General features: G+C 37.8%; 1 protein-coding gene, 1 long non-coding RNA gene and 1 other non-coding gene across 3 annotated transcripts; 2 read left to right on the forward strand and 1 right to left on the reverse strand.

Annotated features, from left to right (window-relative positions):
• Positions 1-4,596: 4,596 nt before the first annotated feature.
• LOC114365717 (uncharacterized) lies at positions 4,597-22,023 on the reverse strand (the record flags this gene model as incomplete). Its single annotated transcript, XM_028322355.1, has 10 exons — positions 4,597-4,836; positions 5,511-5,611; positions 9,180-9,624; positions 11,106-11,247; positions 13,047-13,197; positions 18,922-18,983; positions 19,959-20,135; positions 20,342-20,433; positions 21,356-21,494; positions 21,907-22,023. Coding segments are annotated over 10 exons (1,545 nt in total), but the record flags the coding sequence as incomplete, so codon positions are not given.
• Positions 6,273-7,572, forward strand: LOC114365718 (uncharacterized). The gene is made up of 2 exons (XR_003656978.1): positions 6,273-6,310; positions 6,615-7,572. It is a non-coding gene; the product is annotated as an uncharacterized LOC114365718 (long non-coding RNA).
• Positions 22,024-22,785: 762 nt separating the features above from the next.
• Positions 22,786-22,858, forward strand: TRNAD-GUC (transfer RNA aspartic acid (anticodon GUC)). Its single transcript has one exon. It is a non-coding gene; the product is annotated as a tRNA-Asp (tRNA).
• Positions 22,859-23,341: the final 483 nt, after the last annotated feature.

Below are 23,341 nucleotides of genomic sequence, written 5' to 3' on the forward strand. Positions count from 1 at the left end.
TATAATATACGGGGATATGTCAGTACAGTATACATCTTATACAATTATTTAATTAAAACAATATTATGCAAGCCGAATTTTTGCTGCAATGGGGACAGAAAAATGTTGCAGCTTTTCTGAGTTTCAACTTTTCTAAGCAATACCTTTGCATTTTTTTGCCTTTAGCATTTTTAGATAAATGTAATGGCCAATGAATAAAGTCACCTGTTTCTCGCGAAGTTACTGTCTGTCTGTCTAACAATTTACGAATAACATTTAGTATACGGAAATCATAAAAATTACAATTTGAATTGGCCTATTTACTGTACAATATAATGAATGCATTCAACATCATGATTTGAATATCATGTGATAATTATTTACCTAATAATTATTTTTTATACCACCTCGTGGATTTGTTTTGAACAGCATCCGATCTTTTCTGTCAACACCTTTCATATATTTATTATATTCATGGACGACTGAGTTTCGAGATAGTTTGACCTCTTTTAATACTATAATTTACGAGGTAAAAATCGTGCTCAGTAGAAATCATGAAAATCGTTCTATACTCCACACGAATTGTACCGTGATTAGACTTGGTTTTTGGCAAATTAGTATCTCGGGATTACGTGATCCATTGGCCGTTAAAGTAGGTACCCTACCAGTCAAATAAGTTTTGTTTTGCCAATAGATTTTCTGCGAGAGAAACGCTATTATAAAAATTGTCCATGTATAAAGTGTCCTGCGTTTAAATAATCCTCCATCATCATCATCATTTCAGCCATAGGACGTCTACTGCTGAACATAGGCCTTCCTCAATGCTTTCCACGTTGATCGATTGGTAGCGGCCTGCGTCCAGCGCTCCTGCTACCTTTCCATCAACATCATCACTACTTTATCAGCATGACCTTTTCCTCAAAGGAGAACGTCATGTGATCCACAATACATGTGAATTAGTGCGTCATTCCTTTAGGGTCTGTAACCTCATAGGACATAATTTCACACCATATTTTTATGCCTTTTATCTTCTATAAATTGTCTAATTTTTAAACGGCCGCGCCACAAAACCAAATAGCGTTACCTGCGCACCCGGCGGCCGTGATGTCACATCGATGAGGTAAGGATGGGGCGAACGCGAGTGAGTGCAAGGGAGAGTCGCATCCAGCGAGATGCGCAGTTAGCTCGTTCAGTTTGTAAACTACATTATTTGTGCCAGTTAACGAAACAACTACCTATACACTCGTACTAAATAAAAAGGCTTATTCCACTATTTGTTTTAATTGTTGACGCGGATTGTCAACGGGGACTATAAAGTTCATTAATCCCCATTACGTTAAAAATTAAATCCTAATTAAAACGGGGATTAATGAACTTTTTATTTCATTAACCTTTGGCGTGCTATTGAGCCGCGCAAAACTGCACCCCCCAACTGCTATGGTTTTCAAATGATGTTTCAAAATGACAAAGTAGTCTTGTCTTAGATCTGAGACATAGCAGTTGACAGAGGTTGCACAGATCTGAGACAAAGCATAGGAGAGGTTATAAGCTCCAATTGGCGTTGACGGGGATTGTCAACGGGGTATAGTGGAATAAGCCAATAAAAAGCATTACTGATTTTACACCGCACATGCCAAATGCAAATAACTTGTGAAATTGATTTAGTTTTATTCCGAATTACTTGAGTATTGATTAATACAAACTGCAATCGACTTATTTTATAAAACTACTATCTATTTTTCAGATAGGCCCTGCTTATTGCCACATGCTATTTTAGTATATTGCATGATCACAAACTTAATATTAAACTACCCTAAGTATTTTCTCAATTTTGATGACCTCATCACTTACTTCTACAAGCTTATATTTAATTTATTATACCAACACTATATTTGATTAAAACTTACAAATAATAATTAGTAATCTTAAAGTCTACGTTAATACCAAAAGAAATAGGATATTTATTATTATTATTTAATGCATTGCACATTGCAGCGATAACTATAAATACAATAGTCACAAAAATAGATCTTTTTTTTTTTACTTTCTGTAACTCGAATACTTGATTTGAATCATGCATTGATATAGTACTTGAGTTATTAAGTTATTATATTATAGATAGTTTCATCCACGAAGACGCGCCCCACCATTCTTCCGCTAATGTTTGAGTGTGATCGGTACACGCTAAATTATCAATGAGTGCACACGCAACTACAATAATGACGCTCTGATTGCTTGGATCATTTTCCCCGCACCCCGCGCGACCGAGACCAAAAATTTGTGGGGCGCGTCTTCGTGGATGAACCGATCTATATCAATTTCGTTTTTAGGCTCCGATATGGAGCTTTCTATCATCATAATTTGAGACATAGGAAGACCACAGCTGAACATAGGCCTCCCCCAATAATTTCCATAATGACCGGTTGGCAGCGACCTGCATCCAGCGCCTTCGTGCTACCTTTACGAGGACTATTTCTATACATACTACAATACTTATCATAAAGACTACAAATTACAAATAGGTAAGTATATTTTTATGTACAGTCGACTTCACATATCAGACTACTTAAGTATATTTTTGTTGCAAAATAGCCTGTATTATAAAGAGATAAGATGCTAAATCTTAATCTAGCTAAACATAGGTTTACGCCCGTATTCGCAAACGATGTTTGCTTATGTGAAGCAGCAAATCAAACGCACAGAGTTGATAGAGCTCTGTGATTGGTTCGTGTGTCACACTGTGCGTCCACGCGCACTGTGAGATCTCATAGTAACGGGCGTTAGACTTTAGCTTGATGTGCGGTCGTCCGTACTTCGAATAGCAATCTACAGTACTTACATTAAGATTTCTACTAGAATAGATATAATACAGATTGAGAAAATGATCAATCTTCAATGGGCAACACAGAGAATGTTGCCATAAAATAAAACCTCAACTTAGCCATATTATTGTAAGTATTTACAAATGCAAAATTATGCAATAACAAGCTCGAACGTGATAATTACAAGTATGTAATTCGCCGAAAAACATTCCTTACAAAGAAAGCTAAAATTTAAAGCTTAATAGTAAGTATTTTCATGTTATACTGCAAAATGAAAAAGGATGGCCTTGGATCAAGTATAAGAATTATTTACACGGTTGTAAATATACAGATCGGTTACAAAATTATCCTTTTTACAGTCGGTTAAAAAGCACAAAACGTTACAAATATACCAAAATGCCTATAGCTGTAAAAATAAAAGGCTTATTCCACTATTCCCCATTGACAATCCCCGTCAACGGGGATTGGTGAACTTTTTGTTCACTATTCCCCGTTACGCCAATTGGAGCTTATAATGATAAATATAAAATCCTAATAATAATAGACGGGGATTGTCAACGGGGAATAGTGGAATAAGCCAAATGACATAGCAACCTACCCTAAAAAGTAGGGTATTTATTTATTATTTACAAACACATCACTAACGCAGTGTCCGTTATTTCAAAACTTCAGGGATACTTCAGGGGCTTTTGAAGACTGTAGAAATGTCCCTGAAAACCTCACGCTATGGTCGTTTGAAGTATTGCTCGTCGATCCTCTTGGCCAGAGCTACCAGGCTCTCGTGACGGCGGACGGTTTCGGCCAGCTTACGGCAAGGTAACCGTGTGGTGATGATGGTGAATACGTGGCCGAAGACTAGAGCGTCTAGCTCTGACGGGCTGGAGAGAAAAATTATACATAATGTAAAAGATTTTGGCAGTTGATGGTTAGACCTAAGACACTTCTGTGGTTGAGGAAACCGGAAAAAATGAATCTCATTTTCCGTCAGGTGAGAACTGAGATGCAGCCTCCTTCTTTTGATTAAAAAAATACTGCTAACTCTTAGGCCCTTTTCACATGTTCCGGTTGCCGGCTAACCGGCGCCGGGTACCCGGTCGTGAAGTGTATGGGCATGCCGGATTAATTACGCCGGAACATGTGAAAGCTACGTACCATGCCCATACACTTCACCACCGGATACCCGGCGCCGGTTAGCCGGCAACCGGGACGTGTGAAAAGGGGCTTAGGAGGTGGAAGAATGAATCTAAAATTAATTATATTGATGGCGATAAAATAAAATTCGTGAACTATTTATGTTACAAATATTACTGAAAAATACTCTGAAAATTATGCATGAACTTGGCACATAAATGTCATGTGTAGATTTCACATTCCCGAAATAAGTTATATTGGGGAACGCTACGAGAATGTTCCCTGTGAAACGAAATATTTCTATCTATAATACACTAAAATATAACAGGAAATAAATTAAACTTACATTAATAGATAGAATTGCCATTCTGCGTAAATACAAAACCGTTATGCCCTCTTGATTATTTTGTTTCTTGATACAGAGCTTCTAAGTTCGATTCGACCCAGGTGGAGATTATTTGAAATCAATAATTTGATTAGGAAATAGCACACTTTTATCAACAGGTGCTTCGGAAGAAATATGATAATTTCAGAGCTTCAGTTGTCTAGTTTGATTTGCGATAAACTTATTTCAGACGCCTATGTAAGTCGTAAAGTTACAAAGAAGTTATTCGAGCTACCAAATAATACCACATTCCTTCATTTATAATATTTATTACAAAATCGTAACAATACACTTAAAATTTCACACATATCGACGGCCATTTTGAAGACGCTACATCACAAAAAGGCGTCCTTTTTCAAACGTCATGATACAGTATTTTGGTTCTTGTTTTAAACGGCTCTTAGTCAATATCTGCCATAGAAGGGTGACTACTAAATGTCGCGTTTCTCTTTCGTAAATAATCCAATAGACTCTCAACGCTCATTTCTGCGCTAGGCATTTTTAAGGTCGACTTCGAATCTGAAAATTCAGTGTTTTTATTGGAATAATGAATTTTCAAATGTCTATTGATAAGGGAAAGATACAATGAAATAGTCGGAATTTATCCATTTACTGCTACTGTAAAATCTTTGTTACTTACGCCCGTATTCACAAACATTACTATGAGGTCTCACAGTGCGCGTGGACGCACAGGGTGACACACGAAACAATCACAGAGCTCTGTTCAACCCTGTGTGTTCGATTTGATGCTTCACTTAAGCATGCATCGTTTGTGAATAAGGGCAATGGTGTAATCCAAATCCTCCATTTGCCTCTAGTAAATTAGGCAGGGCATGTTCCTGCAGTGGAGACTAAATGACCTGATGATGAAATATGCCTTTTAGGGCACTAAGTATATCGACTGGTGAACCAGGTACTTAATTAAGACGTCCCGGTTTCGAAAACTCAAAAACATAAAAATAATCTTGTACTAAAGTCCAGCCGCCGCGCCGAGCACATAGAATTAGACTCCAAGCTACCCATCCTTATCGCTCGCGCGTAATTATATTACAGTCGTGACTGTGCGACAGGCGGCCACGAGTCTGCGAGCGCGACAGCAATATAATTACGAGCGAGCGATAAGGAGTCATTAGACGAAATTCTATGTGCTCAGCGACCGGACTGTACCTATACGAAGAAATAAAAAATAAAACCTGCAGAACCAGGGGAGTTGGACAAATCAGACTTTATCGACATGGACTCAGTTCTATCACCGCTTGTGGTCATGAAGGTCTCATTCGGACTCTTTGGATTACTGGAAGAGAAATAATCAAGAAATAATTCCAGACTATGGCAGTCTTTAAGGCCTATTCAAACCTGAGCGATATTCGCTGCCGCTGTGGGTAGAGGTACATACCGCGCGGGTTTCGCTCAGGTATTTAGTATCAAGTATCGCGGCTAGAGCGTTTTCTCTGCCGCAGACGGTAGCGAATACCGCTTAGGTCTGAACACTATTATTACCGCATATCGACTGGGTTTTCTCTGCCGCAGACGGTAGCGAATACCGCTTAGGTCTGAATAGGCCTTTATGGTTCTGGCAGAGTAAAATAGGTTCATTTACTTCCACTATTCTCGTGGACGTCGTAAGAGGCGACTAAGGGACAAATATGCGAACATCAGGCCTCCCCAACCCGTCTGGCCAGCGTGGGGAGTGTAGGACAAATCCTCCATATGCCTCTGGTAAATTTTACGAGGGTTGTGCTCCTGCATCGGAGACTTAATAATCTGATGACTTGGACGAATAAACCACTGGACGCGTAACGAGTGACGTTTTCGTCTTTACCCCGCTAGCACTTACCATGGCTAAATTAGCCATGGTAAATGTTGTCAGGTTGTCACTTTGTCAGTATGACGCCAGCTCTCGAAGAGTAAAAATATCACGAAAAATGGGTAAATGCGCCGTACTTTATTGCAAAAATTATTCCTGTCAGACAAGAAATGTTTCTTATCACGCGTAAGTACAGTTTAAATCTATTATAGTAGCTATTTTTTCGTAAAATAAATAAAATTTGATATGTAAACAAAATATGATTACGTCATTTTAAAAAGTACTCATTGTACATGTAAATGCTTAAAACATGTAGCATATTTAATTTGGTTGGATTATAGGTTTCATTCATTCATTCACATCTCATTTTTTATGACGTAAAGGGCTTGAAAAATGTCGATAAGTTTATCGATATACCAAACAAACTGAAACTGAAATTATTCAAATTAATTTTAGATTTTGATAGATTTTTTTGTTTTGATAATTTTAGTCACATGAAACAAAAGATTATGAGATAGACATAGATGGAACATACAAAACAAGCACACCAGTAAATGTAAGTAATAATTACACCTTTTTTGAAATATGTTGTACATCAAAATACTGGTCAAATTTGAATAAAATATTTTTGATGTTGATTGATTTTTTGGCTTTATTTTAGTCACATGAAACAAAAGATGATGAGATCCACACAGATGGAACATACAATTTAAACTTTTCATTGCATCTAAATATTAATAATGTCATCACAAAAATACGCCAAATGACTACAATTATTATTTTTTATTTCATTAACAGGTTTTATTTTCGGTATGCAATACCGAGGTGGAACCTTTTAGATCTGTGTCATCCCCTCACGTTTAGTGAAATACCGGGGTGGTTGGAACTTGATTTGGTCCATCCTGTCATCAACTGTTTTTCAATGGGACGACTTCTGAACATCAGAGAGATCTTGACTGTCAAGATACGTGAATTAGGCCACTGAACTTTTCAAAACAAAACCAACACAGGTGAAATATCTGAGCATCTCCCTTGACAATAAATTGAACTGGGCAAGTCATATCGACAACATGCATAGTGCCTAGCAAACATAGCGGCCATGGGTTGTATGAGAACCACTCTATCGGCATCACTTGACTTCTTTCTGAATCTCAGACATTTAGACCTCATTATTCAGGAGGAAGCACAAGCACCCACTCTAAGACTTAAAGGAAACGATCTATGAAAGCAAAACAAGGAGACAGGATATTCCGCGATTCTGCACAAAACCCTAAAAGAAATACCCCTCATCAACAGGATAGGTACCCTGTGTACACATCTTCGACCAAAGATAATATCCAGCTTACAGCGGAAACGCGAAATTGCTCTGGAATCAATGAAGTTAGGATATACCGACGTCTTCAAAACTGAAATAAGTACTAGGAGGTCTTCTCGAATGACCTAAACATAAGAATATCAACAACATTAGATAAGAATTAAATATTCTCAGATAGTGCATCCGTACTGCAAGCGCTACAAAGCAATACATTGTCATAATGTTATCAAATTGTGTTTCATGAAATGTATAGAAATAGGCTATTGATGAAACTTTTGTCCGTGACGTGAGACAGATTATAACATTTGTTGAGACCAAAAGCTAGTTAGCAGTCGATCGTAACAGAATATTACTTGTTTATTGCTTTACGAATTTGATAATGATAACACAGCCAAAAAATATTTCACCTAGTTACCTACCTATATGAATAATTTGTAATATTATTTGTACCTATGATTTACCAATGGCATTATAATAAACACGATACAATAATTAATTATAGTCTTTCAATTAAAGAAACTTTCAATATTAAATCAATCCATAATTCATTTATCTCGTTAGGTTCATTCATTCATTCATTCATTTACATAACTATCGATAAAAATTTACGATCTTTTCCCAGCACTAAATGTCATTATTTGACAATTGTCAAACCTCTCCCCCCGCAAAAAGTGGTTGATCGTGTTTCCTTAGAAATCTTGTAGGTTTCGTGTCCAGTGGTTTATTCGTCCAAGTCTGATGATGATAATGGCAGTCAACTGCTGAAAGTAAGCCTGCATTTTTTTGCAAAAAAGAGCTCAAAACAGATTCAAAGAATTCAAACTCAAGCCTGTGATAGGTGACAAATTTTAAATTTAACCACAGAATAATAATAAGTACTACGTACAGAAGTTTTACTTCGCGAAGGTATTTAATAACATGTATGCTTAATGTCATTAACAATATGGTGTAATTTAGCCTGTCTAAAGAGTCAAGCACCATTTTGTTGACAAACGTCAGTGATCGGCACTGCGCCGAAGCTATAGGGCTGACTTCGGTAAAATGATGTGACGTGAGGTGCCAAACTGCGGAAAATGGCGGAGGAAATACATGATTTAGCATGAATTATCATGAATAATATTAACTACTTATTTACCTCTCAGTGTCTTGAGGCAAGTTAAAAAAGTACATTCTGTGTTTTTATTATTATTTGGGCAGTTAAATACTGCACAGTATTTAGTACACCATTTTCTTTATTTTCTTCCATCATACACAAGAATACGCGTGCGTGAGTCAATGTTCGCTCGTATGTGAGGCATTGTCGAATAGTATCCTGTAGGTGGGCCATCGTGCGTGTTTTGTTTTCGATGTAAACTCGCGGAGATGAACAGGCCTGATTTAACTGATTACTAGTATTGTTTCTAAAGCTAGATTAAAGGAAAATTTCAATTCCCTCCCCAGTCTGGACAAGCAACCTTCTTCTTCTTAGTCGGGCACTCTTGTCAGAGTGGTCGTGGTTGCGCTGACGAGGTACATGGTGGGGTGATGTCATCTCCGAGAGTAGCTCTCCTAGCACAAAAGTACAAGCAACCAAAGTGATCTTATAAGTCCCTTTCCTAACCATGATCACCATTTCAGCCACAGGACGTCCACTGCTGAACATAGGCCTCCCCCAATGATTTCCAGTTTGACCGGTTGGCAGCGGCCTGCATCCAGCCCCTTCTGCTACCTTTCTAAGGTCGTCATAAACTAAGCAATTACCTAGAATCCGTAATATCCGGGCTGATACAAGTGATTCTGTCGCCTCCAACTATTTCAGTACTTAACAGTTTATCATTCACTAAACCATCACTGTCATCATCGTTTATAATCTGTAGCACATCTTCTGGACCTGTCTCTGTCGACAGATCATTTTCTTCAATCGTATCAAGGTAATCATTAACTTTCACGTCTAGATTTATAAATTTCTCATCTCTCTTCTCATGAGGGTAGACTATCACTTCGAAATCGTGTTTATATTCTCTCTCAGATGATACTTCGTCGACTTTGTTGAGTAATTCGTCGATTATTTCGGCGCATAAATCGAGGTTTTGCTCGCAAACACCGCCATATTGGTCGTATTTTTTCGGACCGTCATATTCGCAGGTGATATGGCCTTCTTTGGACGTCATTATTATTATTTGTTTGGACGCAAACGGCTTGAAGCCTGGGATGAAAAATATTGGGGTTAGGAATAAAGTTGGAGTTTGGAAATTACAAAAATACTAGCATGTGCCCGCTGCTTCACCCACATGAGTTTCAAAAGTATTTATAGCACGTCAAAAATCTGAAAGTTGAAATTCAGGGAAAAAGGGATAGTTTTATTCCGATTTAGAAAAGGGAGACACACGCTCCTTAAAATTCTTGTGACAGACCTAAATGGACGCGGGCAAAATTGTGTGTAATTTATACTATCTATTAGAGATGCACCGAATGTTCGGTTGAATATTCGTATTCGGTACATTCGGCATATTTTTCCCATGTTCGTATTCGGCCGAATGTTCGGTTGAATTGCCGAATAATTACCGAATATTAAAAGTATTGTTAACAATTAAAACATTTTTTTAAATAAACAGCTTTGTTCAAATTACTAAATAAGTGTAGTTTATTGCGAAAGTATTTTACAGTTTTTGAAAATAAAACAGACACTACTTGTACCAATTATTTATTGTGAAATAAAAAGCTGCTTTACTGACGGTAAATTTATTTTTTATGAAATTGAAAATTAAATAAAAATAACTAGTACTATCTTAAGGAACCAACACAAGTATTCAAATCCTACTAATATTTTAAACGCGAAAGTTTGTGTGGATGTTTGTTACTCTTTCACGCAAAAACTACCGAACGGATTTTGATGAAACTTTACAGTATTATTGTTTATAACCCAGCCCGGAATAACATAATATAGGCTATAATTTATGACGATCTGTAACAAACTAAATTTTAGGCGGGTGAAGCCGCGGGCAAAAGCTAGTAGGTACGTTTATAAAATCAAGTTTTTTTTAAATAAATATCTATCTAGGTATGTATATAGGTATGCTAGTGAATGGTGAACTAGAAATTGTCATAACTATTTGTAGTTTTAATTCAATGTAAGTCAAATAAAATTCTTTAAAATCAACAATAAACAAATTATATCATCCGTTCATAAATGAAAAAAAAAAAAACAAAATAGAAACTTTAAGAGTCAACATTAGTCGGTAATTTTAGTTTTAATCAAATTTGAACCGAATGATTCGGCCGAATATTCGGTTCGGTACATTTTGAACCGGATATTCGGCCGAACATTCGTATTCGGTTCAATCTACATTCGGTGCATCTCTACTATCTATACTAATATTATAAATGCGAAAGTAACTATGTCTGTCTGTCTGTCTTGCTTTCACACCTAAACCACTGAACCAATTTTGATGAAATTATGCACAGAGGTAGTTTGAGTCCCGGGAAAGGACCTAGGATAGTTTTTATCCCGGTTTTTGAAACAGGGACGCGCGCGGATAGTTTTTCTGTGACAGACAAAATTCCACGTGGGCGAAGCCGCGGGCGGAAAGCTAGTATAAACTAAAGGGATCTATCCTAAGCTAGTTTTAACAGTCCCACATATTGCCAGCATGAGCCTTATCCCATTACAATAAGGTCGAAACTAACCAAACATGTTCTCCTTGCTGGCGTTCCTTAGAGACATCTTGGACCGTTTGACCCTCGTACTGCGGTCGGACAGGGTACGTTCTGGCTCCATACGCCGACGGGTTATTTGGAACGCTTGGGTTATCAGGTACTCCTCTTGGTACTGGGGATGGGTAGTGGTGGGTGAGTATCGATTGTTTGGTTGTCGATGTTTTAGCAAAAACTATTCGGGATGTCTGTATCGACAGTATTACCACGTGTCACTAGTGTCTGTATAAAACGATAGAAACGCCACGTGTCAAAACTATCTACGTGTCAATTGAGCCGTGTGTCAATACTATCGATAGCGCTTTGTGAACAGTTCAATCCATTATGACAATACTATCAGTGCCGGATTAACGGCCGAATACTGAAACGCCATTTAAATATTTGACGGCTTCTCAAATAGTTAAGCAGCTCCTAAACTTACATTTCGCATACTCAAAACAATATCTGAGCAGTTCTCAATTTTTAAGCACCTCTCAAATTAAGTTGCACTCAAACGCCACTTAAATGAATTTTCGCATACTGAAACGCCATTCAACGCTAAGCATTACTCAAACAACTGTCAAATCGTCTTAAGCAGCTGTTAAATTTGAGAGTGCTTGCGCGGTATCCTATCCTACCTTAAATCCTATTCTTATACCTAAATCGACCTAAATAGTGGTAAATAATGTGTGTCATCGTTATCATTTCTTTCGAGCCTTGAGGAAATACCTAGATCTAATCGCAGGAACGCAATAATGCTGAACGCTATTGAAAAATATTATTATAATGACATGCAATTCCGAGCGAGGTTCCGCGTCTCTAAAGAAACGGTGTTGTTTCTGGATTCATAATTTGGAAGCTCTTTGAAACCCCTCACCAAATGCCATACAACCAGTGGACCAAATACTTATTATAACCCTACTGTTCTACGCAACGGGAAGTTATGAACGTGTACTAGGTGATATCTTCCACATCTAACAGCCAACTGTGCATCGTATAGTGCACGAAGTAACAACCAAAATAGCTGCTATGAAATCGCTTTACATAAACATGCCTATTTCTGAGGATTAAGGGGACATCGCATAGCAGCATTTCCAAGAGTTGTTGATTTGTCAATTTGATGCTCTGTCAGTCAACAATGATAAATGTCAATTGTGGTTACGTTTCGGTCCACGATCGCCACTTAATAGATTTCAACAATAAAAAGTATCATATTTAAAATTATTTTTTTAATTAAATAAAAATGCAAGCATTAATATTTTTATATGATAAAACGAGATTTATATATAATAGAAACTAAAAATAAACTGTTCTATGTTAAGTTGATTGAGTATATTTCCATAAAAGACAATACATAACCAAACGATGCTGCGTGTAATGGATAAAAGACGTAAAGTTATCATTTGTGTAAATGAAAACATACTTTTTTTGGTAAATGTTGCCATTATGTAAACATTTGAGAGCTGCTTAGCTGATCACGGCTTCAAATCCGTTGAGTAGCGTTTGAGAATACCATTTAAAATTGAAGGATACTTAAATTTAGGAGCCCGTCAGCTGAGTGACAGATTTGAGTAGTGTTTCAGTATTCGGCCGTAAGACTACTTGATGCCCTAATTTGGTAAAATCTAAACATTTTATTATAGAAATGCGACTTGCGTCTTTTTGCGATTGATTTTGCTAAAATTACCAATATTACTACAGTCATCATCAAATATTTCGTGACACTCAAAGTATGTAGCCAAAAAGTTGTTATCACATCCTTATTCCGATTGTAACAAAGACGTTTTGCGAACTTTTTGGCTACTCTGGGCGCCACGAACTATTTGACTCTGACTGTACAATAAATCTACACACTAATACCTACCCTACAATACACCACTATTTACAGAACATCCATACATTACGAATTTCAATAAATAAATACAACGAACGCACCGACAACTTCATATTGGTCAAGTTGACCATCCTCAGCAGATGCCGCAGCAGCGAGCTGGTGATCGGCTTGATCATCAGAGCCGCCTTGGGCCCGGCTGCCGAGAGCAGCGCCCTCACGTGGCCATAGACTAGCGCGTCTAGCGGGGTCGGACTGGGAGGAGTGGAAATAGGATCTTATGACGTTAGAAATAAGAGTGGATTCTGCTAGAAGACAGGATGAGTTAGGTTAGGTTCAAAAGAAAAGGGAGGAATTTTCTAGAACTTGGGAGACAGATGGGATATTCAGCAGACAACCTTAGAATCCTCAAAGTACTAAAAACTGTTGGCACAGTCATACTGAAGCGGCAGTGACCACTTTGCCTTTTTACTGGTATGGATGGGGGTATTTGAAGACACTTATTCATGAAAGGATGGAATCTTCTAGAACTTGTAAAATAGGGATGGTGTATGCTTAATCATCATATTTAGGAAGAGTCCGTGTTAGATAGTCTTTTAAAAATCCTTAACTCACTGACGACTGCGCTACTCGGCACCCTAAGTCATCTGGGGACTTTTTAGTGCCCCAAGGCTTTCGTAGTGCTCTATACAGGCTCTAAGCAGTTCTATGGTGCTCTGAATCCCGACTATTTCTGTCTACAAGAAATACTTAATCTTCCATGGGTCTTATGACGTTAGGAATAAAGGTGGAAAAAAGGTTGATTTTGTGGCGTCAAACCATAGACCAGGCATACGGCTAGGCAACGTAGTCGTGCAGGAGGATACAAAGAAGAGGGGCAGCCACAGTAGGTAACACAGAGTCGTTCAGGTGAGTGCCAGGAAGAGGTGCAGCAACCGCAGTTAAGGAACGGCTGGGACGAACAAGGATCGGCGAATCCAGCTCGTATGCCTTGATAGGGTTACACTGGTTGAGGCGCTCCTTTTCAAGACTTGGAAGCCTGCGGGTAACGAGCCATTGGACGTGGAGAGGGTCATTAAGGCCATGATTTCCCAAATTGTCGATTTTTGACCGATTTTGTTTGCAGATAGCTTCTAAATGAAAAGATATTTTAGCAAACAAAAAATTGTACGAGTAAGTTAATGTCTTTAACTAGGGCGACAACTTTTCCAAAACACGATATTGCATAGTTTGTCCGATAAAAAAAAATCCCAAAGAAGTACGTCGACGGCTTTTTTGTTTTACTCTCATATATTCATTTTTAACATTTTACACTTAAAATATATGCTAATAGATAGGACTTTGTATTTTCTAGGTCGACAACTTTTCAAACTTTTGTTATTGCGTCTTATTTAGTTACTATGTTGAAAAAATGTGAAAAAATCGGCCATGACGGCTTGGACAATCTTAATCAGTCGCGCGGTGGCGCTTACGGAGGACGGACGCGTGTCAGTTTTATTCCTGTGACAGTTCGCGACTTGTCAATATTTTTGACAAAATCGCCTCTGTCTGGCGGGTGGCGAGTCACAGTATAATAATATCAGTATTACTGGAGAAAGCTAAGAATTTTCAATCATGATACATAGTACATTTTCCAAAATAAAACCAATGAGTTAAAATTAATTTATTTATGGGAAATTGTGAGTCAAGCCTCTGATATAATAATATTTTAGGCTGTTTTTATACAGAAATAAATTTGTTTATTATTATTATTTTTCCACGGTATCTAACCTTGATTTTAAAACTAAGCCACGGGAATATAAAAGGCTTCTAAAGTTCTAATATACTAATTCGCCTTCTTTTAAATGCCACTTAACTATTCCAAAGAAAGCGTCAAATAAAGAACAATATTTATTATGACTTGTCCTCCTGATTTATATGTTACGGTAAATGTGATAAAAATTATGAATAATTACCGGTTATTATGAAATAATTATGATTTAGTAAATTTGATTAATATGACATCATTTATATATGTATGTATCGGGTTGCCAGGTGTCCGGCTTTAGCCGGACATGTTTGGCTTTTTACGGTCTTGTCTGGCCAAATATTGTCTTGTCCAGCCTGTCCGGCTTTTGTTAGGCTTTTTATGCGAAAGAAATCCGAGCTACGGAATAATATCATGCGCACGCATCAGGATGTTGGGCAACCGATGATGATAGTACTTCGTGAGTTATGACACTAATTTTAAAGTAAAATGTGCGGCCAAATGAGGCACAGAGTCCGGCTTTTGTGATTTTGGACNGTGGCCAAGCTACTGGACCCCTCGTCCAATCCACTGTTCACCAAACGTATTATTCGCGCACTTGACGTCCTTATTGTTGGGGAGCACCATCCTGCTGGTAGTAGAGCATTTGGTGTAATGCTAAGGGTATGTCATCAAGCATTTCGTCTACGACGTCTTGCAGACACTCCAAGCACCATTTTGATTAAATTATTCGTTGTTTGAATACACTTCACTCATTTTTGTATTATTTATAACGTGATTTGTGTTTGATGGATTTCTCAGTTTTTTACAAGTGTCAAAAAGACATTTTAAAGACAATAGATTGCAATAGATAGGTATTTAATCTGGGTATTTAAAAATACAATAAAAAGTAAAAATGTCTCCATCGCCATCGCCAACAAGTGATGTGCATGCGTTACGATAATTAGTGGTGTGTTTAACAGATTGTCGATAAAATAAAATTCTCAAGATTAAAAAAAAATTTTTCGGGCATTATTTTTTTACGGATTTGTGTTCAGTATCAATAATATAGTAACCTCTGTAAATATGGCAAGAATGCAAAGTAACACCCTGTATATGTATGTATCGGGTTGCCAGGTGTCCGGCTTTAGCCGGACATGTTTGGCTTTTTACGGTCTTGTCTGGCCAAATATTGTCTTGTCCAGCCTGTCCGGCTTTTGTTAGGCTTTTTATGCGAAAGAAATCCGAGCTACGGAATAATATCATGCGCACGCATCAGGATGTTGGGCAACCGATGATGATAGTACTTCGTGAGTTATGACACTAATTTTAAAGTAAAATGTGCGGCCAAATGAGGCACAGAGTCCGGCTTTTGTGATTTTGGACCTGGCAACCCTATGTACTAATCTGTTAAAAAAATAACGGGAATTTTCGTTTTTTCAGAAAAGTATTTATTTATTGATCTACATTAGTATTTAAACTTTTAAAATAGTCCCTATTATACATTATACACGTGTGTTAGCGCTTCTTCCAATTCTCAAAATACTTCTCAAAGTCGATCTTTGAGATAGCCTTTACATCGATCGGCGACGCGTGTTTAATGTCACTTATGTCTGTAAAACGATGACCCTTTAAAGTTATTTTTATTCACGGAAATAGAAACTAGTCATACACAGCCATTTCTGGTAAATTTGGAGACTGGAACATTGTTACAGTATTGTTTTAGCAAAAATTTGCCGCCACTTTCGCTCAAAATTCAGCAATTTTGTTGCCATGTGTTTCATACCGACAAAAATCCAAAAAATATTCATAGCATGGAGTCAAACGATATGCTAACATCATCAGCATCTTCCCCAATAAAATTGTGATTCGACGGTGTTTCATAACCACTTCTTTCTGTTTTTTCACATTTTCATCGGTTGTTGATATGCTGGTGCGTCCAGAGCGCTCGTCATCTTCTATGCCTTCATGGTCTTCTTAGATACGATTTTACCACTCGTAAACCCTTGATTCACTCACAGCAGACTCACCAAAGTCCATTTTTAACATTTCAAACACTTTTAATTTCATTTTATAAGCAAAACTTGATTCAAATTCTTTGATCGTAAGGAGTTTGTTCCGGCGTTTCTTCTCAGCACTTGCCATATGTTTGTGTCGAAGCGCTGGTAGGGCCCAAAAGGTAAGGAGACATATGTATAGTACCCCATAAGGGCTACCTTTTCTTTTTTTTATTATTTACTATATTTTGACGTTCATAAGTGCCACTTGTGGTCTAAACTGAATAAATATTTTTGATTTTGATTTTTTTATCCATTTTTCCTAACAAACAAAAATCGCCGAACTTATAAAACACTTGTAACTTAAGTGAATGACAAAAGTTCTCGATCGCAGCCTTTGAAGGTCCCATTATTGGGTTTTTCGCTTATATCTCAGAAACTGTCTAAATAAATAACTATGCGTCCTAGCGATATGACTATTGCAACAAAATGAAAACTCATTTAATTTACTACTTTTATCAGTCAAGTTTTTCGATAATATCTTGTATGGTTTTCGAGATATCTGCTCTTCATAGTTTTGTAAAACTTAAACATTTTTGCCTTATATTTTCAAATAATTATGAGGAAATAGTTGCCATAATTTACAATTAGATGATAATTTTAGGTACTTTTTGATGATGAAAGAATATAAGGCGAGTCATCAATTCTGATGTTTCACAAATTTTTAAACATGCTGAATTATAAAACTAGATGGCGATACAGTTATTTAATTGATACCATAAATAATTATTTTAGAAGTTTACTGCTTGAATCTGAGTTAAAAATTCTAAAAGGTCAGACGAGGACCTCTAGGCAAGTTGTTTTGAGGATTGTTTACTATTTCTGGGTTTACAATGATTAATTTAGAGTCATTTGCTTAAATAGAATAGCAAAATGTAAAAGAACATTAGTATTTCATATTAAAATGGAATTTAAATTTTTGTGATCATTTACTATTTTTGTCGGTAAAAAGTATTTGTTTGACTTAATATTATCATCTTTCATTTGACATTATTGATTGACAAACATTTGTGTGCATGAACATTATAATAATATTTGTTTCGGGCTGGGTGTTTTCTAACCATTCTTCTTCTTCCTCGGTCCCTCACTGATGAGGATCGCGACCACAGATAGTGTTCCTCCACAGACTGCGGTCATAAGCTGTGTGGACTGCACTATGCACGGTTTCTAACCATAATATTTATTTATTTATGTTATTTAAGTATTTTCATATCCCATAGTACAAGCTTTGCTTAGTTTGAGACTAGAGGCGCAGTGTTAAAATATTATGTCGAAGGATATTTAATTTTATTATTTATTTATTAACTATTTGAAGATTACGTAAACCGTCATCCAACTTACGGTTTGTTTTTACACTGTGGCGTCAACGCGTCGCGCGAGTGTCAGTGTGAGGTGTGCGGGGGCTGAGGTAAACAAATGCACGGCATCGAGGCGGTAAATCCTAGCCTTAATTATACACATATTTTCTACTTTGCCGAACATTTGCACGAGAACGGTTTGTTCAAAACATATGAATTTGGTCTTATTTAATGCAGAATTAAATGCCCTTCAACCATCAGGAAGACCACTTTTCGATAGGGTAAGTCCTTTACGCGGTATAACTGGAAAACCGAAAAAGCGCCCCTTTCGGGGGCCCCCACCACTTAAGCACAACTCCGTCGAAGTCGAAAACTTAGGAGAGTCTAAATGGGCAACCAATGAAGCCATTAAAGCAATAAAATCTTTTGTAGGAATTATTTCCGATTTAAAAGCTAATTCTACTGGACTATAAGGCGAATGACGGAGCACCGGGGTCTTTTTAGTGGGTGTGCCTTGTCCTTCTGACTTGGTGAGCCCCACATAACCTATCCTGTCCCCGCAGGGTGCAATTCAACGCATTTTTTCTCCGAAAAAAAAAGGTAATCTTGGGAGAGAAACAAATGAACACACAAAACTTCCTCCCATTAGTAGCATCATCATGGTTTCATAATTATCTTCTAGAACTTGGAAAATAGCGATGATGTACGCAAAACCATTAGATTTTGGAGAGATACCGTATTAGACATTCTCTTAAGCACCCCCAAAATACTGACGATGCACTGGTAGTATAACTTGACTTAACTTATCGAGGACATACACAACATGAGTCGTAACCCTAATTAGGCAGAATGGCAGTTCTAATAATATTAAAAAGAAATAAATAATATATTGACTTACGTTCCGAAGAAGTAGTCCCTTTCGCCGAGCCTTTGACTTAGCGAGTTACAGCACTGCTCGACCTGAAAATCAGAAAATTTGCAGTCAGTAAATTATTGTAATGAAGTTCAAACATACTCGTAAATCTAATCTAATCCTTGGGAAGGCCTTTGTCCAGCAGTGGGCGACATCCTTTGGCTGAACACTTAAAAACCAGTGTACCAGTGTTTTACCATTGGTAAAAAAAATTGATCGACATCGTAAAGGTAGCAGGGAAGCGCTGGACGCAGGCCGCTACTAATCGATCAACATGGAAAGCATTGGGGGAGGCCTATGTTCAGCAGTGGACGTCCTATGGCTGAAATGATGATGATGATGATGATGATGAAAAAAAATTCAAGTTTTCGTTCTTCTGATTAATTTCATTACGGGTCCAATGACAGTTTAATTTTCCCCCGGGACAAGCTTGGCCTTCACTGGTTGGGTTGTTGGCGGTCAAGCTGTAGATCCTGGCTACACAGGAGTTGCAGCGGAGGGAACGAGAGGTGGGAATAGTACTTACGTCAGCCAAAACCTGTTCTAAACTCTTATCATGCCAATGTAACTCTTTCAGTCGCATCGCCACAACGTTGCGTTTCACCCGCGACTAGTCTATTTTTAGCTGAAAGTACTTACACTGTTTCATTATGAATCGTGTATTCTACAAAATAAAGTCCATATTTGACTACTTACATCAGCCAAAACCTGCTCCAAGCTCTTATCGTGCCAATGCAGCGCCTTCAGCCGCTTCGCCACAGCGTTGCGTTTCACCTGCGACTAGTCTACTAGCTGAGAGGCCACTGGTTCATTATGAATCGTGTATTCTACAAAATAAAGTCCTTATTAAACTACTTACGTCAGCCAAAACCTGCTCCAAGCTCTTATCGTGCCAATGCAGCGCTTTCAGCCGCTTCACCACAGCGTTGCGTTTCACCTGCGACTAGTCTACTAGCTGAGAGGCCACTGGTTCGTTATGAATCGTGTATTCTACAAAATAAAGTCCTTATTAAACTACTTACGTCAGCCAAAACCTGCTCCAAGCTCTTATCGTGCCAATGCAGCGCTTTCAGCCGCTTCGCCACAGCGTTGCGTTTGGCGCGCGTCTGGATCCAGCCTAGAGGCCACGGGTACACTGAGGAGTTGCGCACTTTTGTGACGGCGTTGAACGTTTCATCGTCAAGCCAGGATATGTAGAGCTGTAGAAAAAATATTCATTGTATAAACATTCAATAAAACTCTGACCTCTGATTAATATTATGGTGTGTGTGATTTTTACATTATAATGTAAAAAAATAAGCTAGAACATTGTGGCATCTTCGTTGCAATAAATGCGATTTCTCAATCAAATACTTAAGTCTGATGTGCTATTCATTGACTGTACAGCCTTCAAGATAAGACTCACCTCAGCGTTCACCAGCACATTGGTAATCAAGCTCATATACGCCCTCATCTCTGCTTTCTCCTCAGCCGGTAGTCGAGCGCACAGCGACACGCCTAAAGAAAGAAAGAAAGAAAGAAAAATAGTTTATTTGGTTCAAACATAAGTTTCACACAATTTAAATAATATACAACTAGCGGCCGCCCGCGACTTCGTACGCGTGGATCCCGTTTTACTCCCTTAGGGGATGAATTTTGCAAAATCCCGTCTTAGTGAGCACCTACGTTCTAAAAGGAACCCCCATGCAAAATTTGCGACTCCTAGCACTTGTAGTTTCTGAGATTTCGTGATGAGTGAGTCAGTCAATCAGTGACCTTTCGCTTTTATAGATTTATTGAACTAATCACAAAATCTCAGAAACTACAAGTGCAAGGAGTCTCAAATTTTGCATGGGGGTTCCTTTTAGAGCGTAGGTGCTCACTAAGAACGGATTTTATGAAAGTCCACCCCTAAGGGGGTAAAACGGGGTCTACGCGTACGAAGTAGCAGGCGGCCACTAGTCCTATTAATCCTACTTAATATTATAAATGCGATAGTTTGGATGTCTGGAAATAGTCTGGATGTTTGGATGTCTGGATGTTTGTTACTCTTTCACGCAAAAACTACTGAACAGATTTTGATGAAACTTTACAGTATTATTGTTTAGAACTCAGAATAACATATAGGCTATCCTACTTCCTACTAATATTATAAATGCGAAAGTTTGGATGTCTGGATGTTTGGATGTATAGACGTTTGTTACTCTTTCACGCAAAAACTACTGAACGGATTTTGATGAAACTACAGTATTATTGTTTATAACCCACATTAACATATAGGTTATAATTTATGAACGAAATTTCACGCGGGTGATGCCGCGGGCAAAAGCTAAAGCCCGATCTGTGAGCACGTTAGGTAGGATAGGTTGCTTGGGGTCATTGGACAAAATTCTACGTGCTCGCAGACCAGACTATAGTATGAAATAAAATCTTTATTTACCTTTATTAGCCGCGAACTGTACCACTGGTTCCAGTTCAGACACTACGAAGGCGCCGCATTTGATGAAAGGTACGCGGCCGGATGGCGACATGAATTCGGCGTTCCAACGCATTTCCACCTCGAAGGGGAGGTTGCACATCTGGGGATTAAAAGGATAATTGTTTAAAGAAGTTATAGACTAAGAGCTAGTAAACGCCAGACCTACGTCATTTTATAAAAGCTGCAAGTTTGTCAGCGTATGCTTCCTATGTAAGATATAATGTTGGTGAATTGTGAAGTTTGGGTATTCGTGGCTTTGGCAGCTATCCTAAAAAAGCATACGCTGTCAAACTTTCTGAGAGGTGTCGTTAGATTCGTCTTAATCGTGAGAGTGACACTGGCTATATTCAAATTTAAAAAAATCAAAATGACGGATTTTAGGCGCCATGTTTTAAAAAAAAATTCTCTAAACCGAATCGAGTGGGGTATCAAAATAGAGGGCTTTTTAAGTAGCTTACAAATATGTAATGTTATTTAACTAAAAAAATAAATAAAATAATTATGTTATATACCTTCAAAAAAGCCTGCACTGCTAGACAGCTGGCGTTATCCGGCAGCAGTATCTGCTCCACTTCGTACGGCTGGAACAGCTTGACGTTGTCCGGCCATGGCTCCTGAGCTGTAACGGATTAAATAATGCCACTTTAGCACTTACTCTATATGTGTTTTAGTTTTTACTGGTGTATTGTGTGTTTCACATAATAATATGTATTTTGTATGTATAACCCAAGTAACTGTGATAGTTATTTAATTTTTAACGTTAAGAGTTCCATCTCAATCATAACAGCATTCCTATTACACATAAAAATTTCAACGAGCTCATCCAGTGCCTAACGCGGTTTACGCGCGGGCTAAAACCGCGTCGTGAGTTGTGCATTACTTTTCAACCGACTTCAAAAAAGGAGGAGGTTCTCAATTCAACCCGTATGTTTTTTTTTTTTCTATGTTTGTTACGCGATAACTCCGCCAATTATGAACCGATTTGAACAATTTTTTTTTCGGCGTATAGGTAATACCTCAAGGGTGGTCCCATTTAAATTTAATAATAGAAAAAACAACCCCCAAGGGTGGAAAATTGGGGATGAACTTTTTTATACGCAATATCTCCGCCGATTATAAATCAATTTGAACGATTATTTTTTTGTTGAATAGGTATTATCAAAAGGGTGGTTTCATGCGAATTTGAAGAAAATATTTCACCCCCAAGGGTGGAAAATTGGGGATGAACTTTTTTATACGCAATATTTTCAATTTTTAGTTTTTTTTGTGTTCACGCATTTGAAGTCGGTTTTATTTTTTTAAAAAGTTAATTATTACATAAGTATCTGCATTCTACAGAAGCTGCCCGCAACCGACGCGGGCGCGGGTGAAAATCGAGCCATGAGTTCTTAGCCGAAGTAGCTCAGATGGAAGAGCAGTCGCCCGTCAAGCGGAAGGTCGTGGGTTCAATTCCCGCCTCAGGCAGTTCGATTTTTTCCAGTTATTTATGATTTTTAAACTGTGATAGTGTATCACACTATCAAGTGAGTGATATAGTTATGTTAAATATTTTGTAACTTATGTTTACTGAGTAGTGTCCAATATTTACAGGTTTTTAATAAAATCATGCAAACTCATAACATTTCGTATTAATTACATGATTGCCAAACATTAATAACAAGGAAATTCAAAATCAAACTTCATCAATACACAATACGGAACCCTAAAAAGAACCAAGGTTAAAGTCGGTAACAGAGTATACTTTTTAGGGTTCGATTCCCAGCTTTGCCACTTGTCTGTCCGCGGGTATTATGTACAGTCATAGATATGATTAAGTACCTACCTATGCCATTATTTTTTTTTACGGTAAACTGTCCAGTGGCACTACTGTGTCACAAACTCGAAGCGTTCGGAAACGGTAACTTATCTGTGCCACAGCTGTAGTATACTATAATCTTATGAAAGAAT

Source organism: Ostrinia furnacalis, unplaced genomic scaffold, assembly GCF_004193835.3.
Source record: "Ostrinia furnacalis isolate ACB-3 unplaced genomic scaffold, ASM419383v2 OfSCF7615, whole genome shotgun sequence".
Taxonomy (NCBI): Eukaryota; Metazoa; Arthropoda; class Insecta; order Lepidoptera; family Crambidae; genus Ostrinia; species Ostrinia furnacalis.